We start from the raw sequence: 8,905 nt of genomic DNA, 5'->3' as shown, positions 1-8,905 counted from the left end.
TTTGTTTTTTAAAAAATTTTAACTTTTTTTTTTTTTAGGAGAAACCCCTAAAGAAAAAAAAAAAAAAAAAAAAAAAAAAAAAAAAAAAAAAAAAAAAAACTGCAACAGGGAGGTCAAAGCAACTTAAACACCAGTGATCAGAAACTGGCACACAAAACTGAACAGTATATCTTTAAAAAGTATGTTTTTGAAATTAGAAATTGAATTGAAATATTTTCATGACAAATATTGCTCTTAAAGAAAAGTATTGGCCAAATCAAAACCGTTGAAGCAATAAAAAATGAAATTAATTTAATTTAATCGAAGCTGTTAACTAATAACTAATGTTTAATTATGGCACAAAAAGTTAATGTTTGATGGGAAGTACACTAAAAGATAAGTGATTGTAATTCAGTGCTAAATAACATGCAATCATTGTTCTGTGATCAGCAATCACTGATAATTAGAGAGGAGCAGTGTATGTAGGTGAATGAAAATTATACCACGCATAATAACATTTTGTAGTTTGGTTAATAAAAGGCGTTTTATTCTCTTCCAAAACCTATATAGGTGGGAGCATGAACTCATTTCTCACTGAGAAGGCTGGATGTGTTTCATTTCCAGCAGCCATTGTAACTTTTCAGGCGTAATTCAGTATGAGTGTAAATTTAAATGAGATTACCATGTTCATAAATGAAGGTATTTACTTGTTAATACCTCCTCAGATGTAAAATGTCAGTGTGACTCAGTTTTTTGTTTGTTTTTGGCTGCTAATCAAATGTGCCTCAAAGTGTTTAGTTTATTTTAATGGTGCCTTAAGTTCACCTCTCTCGCTCTCTCTCTCTCTCTTTTGCTCTCTCTTTTTTTTAATAAGCCTGCATGTAACTCTTTTCACTACTTCATGTATCTTTAAGGTCCACATTGATTTCCACTGATATACAACATGATTTGGTGTATTAAGTAATTTCCTTTTTCATTCGAAGTTGTAAATTTGGCTCATTAGTCATGGGAAACGAGTATTTAAAAATAATCTGCAGATAGCTACATGAATTTCGTTCAATCCGGAAAACTCTGAAAAAGTATGGAGTTGGATTTAGACGTCTTCCAGTCCAAGACAGTTGTGGACAAAAGGAAACAGAATGTGCAAAATATTTGTCACAAACTTTATTCCTAAATCCATTGTCTAAAAGTGACATCCGTCCGTCATCCATCTGGAATAAAATCATAGAGGTGTTGAGGACTGGGTCTCAAAATTACTAGTAACTCTTAAACTTTGAGTCTGAACATGTGGAATTTGAACCTCAGAAATATTTGGTAACCGAGTAACCCTGGCTCTGCAGTCGGTGTCGGTGTCAGGTCGACCCAGTTCTCACACAGTCATGCCCCACAGCTTATTCTATCAGTTCATCGACGAGCCTGGTCTTTCCACCAGCGAGCCAATCTAACCCACTGTGCTGCTGCTGGATAACATTGTGTGAATCTGTGAAGGCAGAGATAATACTGAATTATTTGTTTGGGTTTTATGAGTTGATGGTGTGATGCGTGATTGAAACACAATGTGACCCCGACTACTTCCTTTGCTCCCAGTGGGTTTATTTTAACCTTTTTACCCTGGTCATCAGTTCTCCAGGTTTTTCGGTGTTGTTCTTTGGACTCTGTCTGTATCCTTACCTGCATATTATAAATGCGGTTGGTCAGTTTTTCTATTATTTTCCTGTGATCTGAAGTTACGCTTCTTGCTTAACGATTTATCATGAAACAATCCACTGATTCTCTCTCGTTTGTAGCTTCATCTGCCTCTTTGCTCGGTTGGGCCTGATTGATCCGCCTATCATTCCCCTGATGTGCATCTATCCAGAGAAACGCCCACTTTTTTTTTTTTTATGCTGATCCTCTTTTAGTGAACCATAACGCCCGTTGAGCTTTTTGACTGTAGCTTCATCACAGCTGCACACGACATCGACTGTAATTTAAGCAGTTTTCTTATCTAGAAGAGCCTTTAGTTGTTTCTTTTTAAACATGGGGAGCCAGAAAAAGTGGAGCATGGCACCACGGTCCCCTTTCGTAACAATCAGGGGTCATTTGGGCCCGAGGAGGAAGGGTGTCGAGAGTTTGTGCGTGAGCAGCCTGCTGGGAGTTCTCCGATCACACACCTGGCTGATCGGAGACGAGGAAGTGGCCCTCCTGCTGGCTCGGACCTCCTCGCCCTGCTTTCCTCACCCTCGCGCTCACTCCCTATCTTTCTCTGTCTGCTCCTCCTCTGCAGATGGTGGGAGCGACGATTTTGGAGACCCCCGCTCGCCCAGTTTGGACCCTCATCTGAGCCACATTGGCCAAGGTAAACGATGGTTTCTTTCCGTGTCCTTGCTTCTTTATTTCTTCCTCACCATTCTTTTTCAGACTCCCTTAATGTTTTTTTTGCCCAGGGAGTCTATTGAGTTTTGGTTTAGTGGGCTGTATTTTACTCAGCTTTATAGGAAAATAGTTTACGACTGCTGGAAATGAAGTTATACTTACAGGGAGAGAACTGTATGAATTTTATGTTCCTGTAATTCTGTCTGTAAATCTGAGCGTCTTCCTTGGGAAACGGGCTGTTTATTGCAGAGGTCCAAATGCCTGGGCTTTGCAGGAAATTTTGTGAGCAACAAAAATCTGATGCTGTGCTGTTCGCCTCCCCCTCCTCCTGTGCATGTTTTGAACTAAGCACCTTGATGAGTAGGTGTTTTTGTGCTCATTTCAAGGCCTGGAGAGGCCCTCCTGCACATCTCTCATCACGGTCTAAAATAAAACACCATCATTTTGCCCTTCAGTTCTTTAATTCTTTAGATTTCACCCCACAAGTGTGGCTGGTGCTCTCTCTCCAGCTGTATAGTCTTTGCCCCAGATCAGAACGATTTTCAGCTTTCTAGTTCAACACATATTATTTACTGACTGGTTGTCTGACTTTCTTTGGAAATAAAAATGTACTGCTTCGTCCGGTGTTTTGCTTTTTCTTAATTAGAGATGCACCAATTAAAGAGTCTGTGGCTGATTTCTAACCACCAAGTCTTTGCAAAATTCCGATTACATTTCTTTTTTAAGAGACACATATAACAAAATGCTTTTTTTCTGCTCTCTGCATAATCTAAACATCAAACTGTCCGAATGCCGTATACTTTACTGCAAAATAATGCAGCTCCTTTAAAACAGCTCAATGTTAGAGAGGCGTCTGCATTATTAAAATCATAAACTGCAGTCAAATCCTCGAGGTGGTAATGAGAATTTTTAAAGGATAGTAAAATGCAGAAGTCACATCAGTTTTTTTTTTTTTTTTTACTGAAAGATCATTGTTATTGAAATAAGCAACTCTTAGGATTTGAAAGGAAGTATTTGATTCACTGTGAAACAACATTTTTAACGATAAAAAAAAAGGATTTTTATTATTTTTTTTCCATTCCTTCTTTTATTTCTTCAGATATTTTTGCCGTCATCTTTACTTATTTAAACACCACTTGTGCTTCCTCTGATGAAACTTTTAAACATCAGTGCTGAAATTAACTGCATCCTGAACTGTTATCTGAACAGACGACATTTCTGTGTTTCAGATAGTTTCTTACATCTTTGTGCTTCCCCTTTCTTAACATTTAATAGTATTCCCTCAGTATTAACTTAGACACTGAAGAGTGGTCTGGTTAGTGGGAACTGATAGCACTTACATGGGGTTTTCACTGACCAGAAAAAAGGGCTGGCTTTTAGATTTCCACCGAACAGTCAATCCTAAAATCATCCTATAAATTTCTCTACTTTTTTAACGACTTTGTCTTTATAGTAAAATGTTGCATTTTTTTAGTCTTGTGGTTGCTAATTGGTTGGTGACAGAATAACTGAGAGGTTTCTTCGTTTTTTGGGGGGTTGGGTTGGAAAAGTATCGAGTTGGATCTGGACTAGCGATAATTGCAACCAAAATACCAAGTTTCCTCCCTGGTTTTCCCTGCACAGTCTGCATACATGTGGACAATTTCCATACTCTTGGAAGTAACCACGACTCTTGGCTGTTGTTTTCCCATTTTTTTTCCCCCTCCCCTTTTCTTTTCCAAGTGAATGACTGGAGCAAATCCAGAGCCACAAAGAGACGAAAGTGTGTGCGTGTGTGTATGTATGTGTGTGTTTGATATTCACACCAAATGTTTTCATACATGTGTATTCGCTCTCACAGCAGCCGCTTCTAACAGCCACCCAGACTTCCTCTGGGACTTGTCACAAACCGGTGTTTGATAATGACTTCTTGTCCCACCGTTGCAGCTGCTGCGTGATGTGAAACTGTAGCTTGACCAGTTAGTTTGGCAAGCCTCTCTGCAGGGATCTAAAGCCACCCGTTGAAGGTGTTTTAAAACTGAATAATGTGAGTGTGTAATCTTTTTAAGAATCCCGAATTGTTATAATTTATGCTTTTCGAAGCAGAGCAGAGTTGATTAAAGATGGCGAGCGGCTGGTTATACCCTGCAATTACTGCTCATTGTGAAAGCTTTACTGTGAAACAGTCGCATGGTCATGACTGTGCTCTTTTTTTTTCCTTTTCTTTTTTGTTTTTTGATCTTTCTAAACACATTTTATGTGGTTAGAAAATGCCCCTTTATTATATATGAAATGTGGAGTATTGTTTTTCAGTGAGATTAGAGGTTGCATTGGCTGTTGTTTGTAGAAAAGCGAATGCAAGCTGCACATGTTGCCTGCAGGGCTGTTTCTGCTTTTAGGTCATGCTAGCCTTTACACTCAATACAGATGATGCACTGATAGGATCCAGGGACAATCCAGTGGTGAAACACTCCATTTAAAGAGCATACACTTTATACAGCTGCTGAAGATATAAGGAGAAAACAATCAACACAACTCGATAACACCCAAAAGAATTAACTGCTAATTGAACACTGCTAAGAGTTGGAAGGATTTGTCAGAACATTTGTTTTTAATCATTGGGGGGAGGGGGGAAATCTGCTGCTTATATTAAAGCCAAAGCATTTTTTTGCTTAGTCACCTTAATTTAACTTGCTATTGCACAAAAATGAAATGGAGATCTCTCAAAAGATAATAAAACAATAGATGTTAATAATATAGGTGCTATTTAAAGAAAATGTATAGTACTGTTTTATGTTATTCTGAATGGTATTAAAAACTGTGAGAATTCTTTATTTGCATCAATCAAACCCTTTTAAAACCACTGACTAAGTCTTTGTCATGTTTCTACTGGTATTTTAACCAGGTTGGAAGGCCTCCTTGTCATCACCTTAATCTTTAGCTTCCTCCACGGATTCTCTAACAGGTTCAAGTCAGGAGTCTGTCTGGGCTGCTCCAATTTGTTTAAACTACTTGTGGTCAGAAAAAGAACATTAATAATCAGAAAATATTGATTTTAAACTTAAATGTTCCATAAGTATGAATAAGTTCAGGCTTAACTCTGATTTACGTTGGATTATAAGGGTAAACCTTCTCCAATTAAATCAAAATGTACAACAAAAATTAAGAGAAATAGATACCATGCCACTTTATTCTTTGGAGGAACAGAAACAAACTGTTGGAGGAGATTGCTGCAGAGTTAAAACTTTTTCACCAGCTTGCATTATAAAGTGAATTTAAAGACTTTTTACTCTGTTTATATTGTCGGATTGTATTGGCTTGATTCGATTGTATATTTCTGGAAGTGACTTTTTTAGTTAGTGTGTATTCTGTCATGTTATTTCTTTCTTTTTTTTTTTTTTAAACAAACCTGAGCTTATTAACCTTGGCTACCTGGTAAAAAACAAATGATGATGTTCTTATGCAATAAACCATAGAAGTGAAACAAGTTGCACTTTCTTAACATCATTGTATATTTTTATTTGCTTGTCCACCTTATTTTTTGTCATGTGATTTAACTAAAAACTGTCTTCTTTTTTTTAGAATTAAATGCCATTTTCTCAGTTAAATGCCATCTCTATGAATGTGTTTGTGGCATTTCTTTGTTTCTATAGCGGATACTGATCCTGCATCTCCCCCACCAGCATCGCAGTGTTATGCATTTTTAATGCTCCGTTCAAGACAAACATCTCTCGCTCTCCTGTTCTGAAGGTGGCAGCATAGACAGCGACTGTGCCTTCGAGGGAGACTACGCCGTTCCCCCGCTCTCCATGACCGAGGGCATGCAGCACATTCGCATCATGGAGGGCGTGTCGCGCTCTTTGCCCTCCTCCCCACTGCTCGCCCACCAGGCCATCGGTGTCAGGCTGCAGCCGGTGAAGAAACTCACAGGTACCGCTGGCGGGACAATTACAGTCAACACAAATGTGGGCTAAGCTAAGTTCACCTCGGTTTTCAATGTCTTTTTCTGTAACTGTCCTCCTCCAAAGTCCCATTATGCTATTTCTCCCTCCTCTAACCATACCACTCTGAGTACAGAACCCCACCGCACCAGTTCAGGTCAGATTTTGTGAGTTTTTAAGTGTCCAAGTGGGGGAAAAAAAAGGGGTGTGTTGTTAATGAGCAGTAAACGCTTACTGGATCACTTGCCCACTAATGCTGAGCAGAATAATAAAGCTTGTAGTAAACACTGCAATTTCCAATTCTTGTAATCACTAAAGCCCAATCTAATGGGCATTGCGAAGAACAGCTGATGGACTCCAAGCTGCGGTCAGCTCTGTCCTCCTCCATCTTCTTTATCCCCTTTCACTAATTGTTTCCTTCCACACTCATCTCTGACATTCAGAGAATGTGGGAAATTGCCTCCGCTCTGTCTCCCCATTAGCTGGATTATGAGACTGTGTCATGTTTGTTCTGCTATTATATTAGGGAGCGTTGTGGGTTTGGTACAACCAGGCAGCACAGCACATCTGAAGCCTAACATCGGATCAGATTTCACATTATGAAACGAAGTATCGACTGCCAGGCCTCGCCCAATGCCAGCGGAGCCTCAGACATCTAGTGCCTCAAATATTTACTGACGCTACAACCACGGTTTCTTTTCAGTCAGTGTTGAATAGTTGTGAAGTAGGAGGAAAGAAGTAAGAAGGTCCTTGGTTTGAGTCCCAGCCTGTGGTCTTTCTGCATAGCTTGCATGTTCTCCCTGTGCGTATTTGGGTTCTCTCTAGGTACTCCGTCTTCTTACCACAGTCGAAAAAACATGACGGTTAGGTTAACTGGTTTCTCTAAATTCTCCTTGGGAGTGAGTGTGTGTGTGCATGGTTGTTTGATCTGTATGTCTGAGTGTTGGCCTACAATGGACTGGCGTCCTGTCCATTGCGTACCCTGCCTCTTGCCCGTTGACCGCTGGAGATTGGCATCGGCACCCCTCACGACCCTGCAAGGTTAAGTGTTCTAGATAATGGATGGATGGATTTTCAATTTGGATTTCCCAACTTAATTTTCCCATCGCAGGTTTTTTTAAATTTACCGTCAAGTTTCTTCCATTTTTCAACCTTAACAGACTCAAGCTGTTTTTTTTTTTTTTTTTTTTTTTTTTGGACTGCTGTGTGTAGTTCATTCCATCTCCCCATCATCATACCCATAGCAATACACTGCTACTGCTTTGGGTCCATAGGGTTAGTGTTCAGTGTTAGTTTTGCAACTTTTAGATTTACATATAGGTTAAAAGTTACATTTTGGTCTTATCTGACAAAAGAAGCTTGATGTTTCCACTGCATTGTTACCCAAACAGGACCTCTTTTTGCCTTTCTTTTAGTGATTGGTTTCCTCCAGAAAGGGCAGAAATGTCTGCAACCCAATACTTGTCTTATCTACAGATTCTCCCACCTGAGCTGTGGATTTCTGCAGCTGCTCCAAAGTTATCAGGGGTCTCTTGGCTGCTTCTCTGGTCAATGATGTTATTGCCACGTCTGTCAGTTTTAATGTACAGTCATATCTAGGTAGGTTTGCAGTTGTACTGTACTCTCCATTTATATGATTGATTGAACAGTGCTCTTTGAGATGTACAGTGCTTGAAATATTACTTTAAACCTTACCCAGCTGTAAACTTTACTTTCTTCCATATCTGTTTGTTGTGCTCTTTGGTCTTGACGAAGTTTTTTGTTCACTAACGTCCTCCAACAAACGTCTGAGGCCTTCAAACGACTTGATTTATTCTGAGGTTAATTTACACACAAGTTGACTCTATTTCCGAACTATCAAGGCGATCGGTTGCACCAGATCTTATTTGGTATCATCAGAGTAAAACAGGCTGAATAATGCTTGGCACAGTTTTCAGATTTTTAATTGAAAAGATTTTAAAACTTTCATTTTTTTTATCCCCCCACCCATTTTACAATTAGAAACAACGTTGTGTTGTCTTCACACAGAGTCGCTTCATAGGTCAGGGATGCTTCTGGATGCCTCTGTATTTTCATAGTGGGATTGTAGAAGCTTGATTCAGGAATCACCACTAGGGCGCACCAGACTCGCACCCTCTTTAGATCATTCTTAATATGCCACAGGGAGTGTGATTTTGACATCATACGGAATGGTTTATAGTCTCTTAAGGGACATGCAAGTTTAGAGGAAACGCAGCATCACTTTCCTTCGTTTTAACAGTCAAACAGAGATTCAAAGAAAAGCTGCTTTTAAAGGGTTTGAGCTCAAAGATCTTAAATTCGGAACAAGTAAGTGTTAGCGGGTCAAATCTTGTTATTTCTCTCTCTCTCTCTCTATCTCTCTCTCTTGGCTTGTCTGAGTTGTTTTCATTTTCTTGTCTGTAATGGTTCATGGCAGCCTCACTCCATAGCTCTGCTTTCATCTGTGGGAATCAAAGTGAATTTTTCAGAGCCACAGTGTGTGTGTGTATAAACACCTGTGTACGTACCGGCGTCGTTGACAGCCAAAAATAGCCTGATTAATGATTTGCTGGGCTGTCTCATTTGTTCTATTCTTATTTCTGAGGCCGACACAGGGAGAGGTCTCTTTGCTGGACTGTCGCACACGTGTG

At 39.5% G+C, this 8,905-nt stretch overlaps 1 protein-coding gene across 8 annotated transcripts in view; it reads left to right on the top strand.

Moving 5' to 3' along the window:
• Nucleotides 1-8,905, top strand: part of tanc2b (tetratricopeptide repeat, ankyrin repeat and coiled-coil containing 2b) — a 152,642-nt gene that overhangs the window by 49,756 nt on the left and 93,981 nt on the right. For all 8 annotated transcript variants that reach the window (XM_015031349.1, XM_015031348.1, XM_015031347.1 and 5 more), the window contains 2 exons: nucleotides 2,246-2,317; nucleotides 6,064-6,243. In XM_015031349.1, the coding sequence (XP_014886835.1) occupies nucleotides 2,246-2,317; nucleotides 6,064-6,243 (252 nt within the window). The remainder of the gene's footprint in view (nucleotides 1-2,245; nucleotides 2,318-6,063; nucleotides 6,244-8,905) is intronic.

Source organism: Poecilia latipinna, unplaced genomic scaffold, assembly GCF_001443285.1.
Source record: "Poecilia latipinna isolate Pla-1442-1.1 unplaced genomic scaffold, P_latipinna-1.0 Scaffold203, whole genome shotgun sequence".
NCBI classification, from domain to species: domain Eukaryota; kingdom Metazoa; phylum Chordata; class Actinopteri; order Cyprinodontiformes; family Poeciliidae; genus Poecilia; species Poecilia latipinna.
This window is presented reverse-complemented; position numbering and strand designations above follow the sequence as displayed.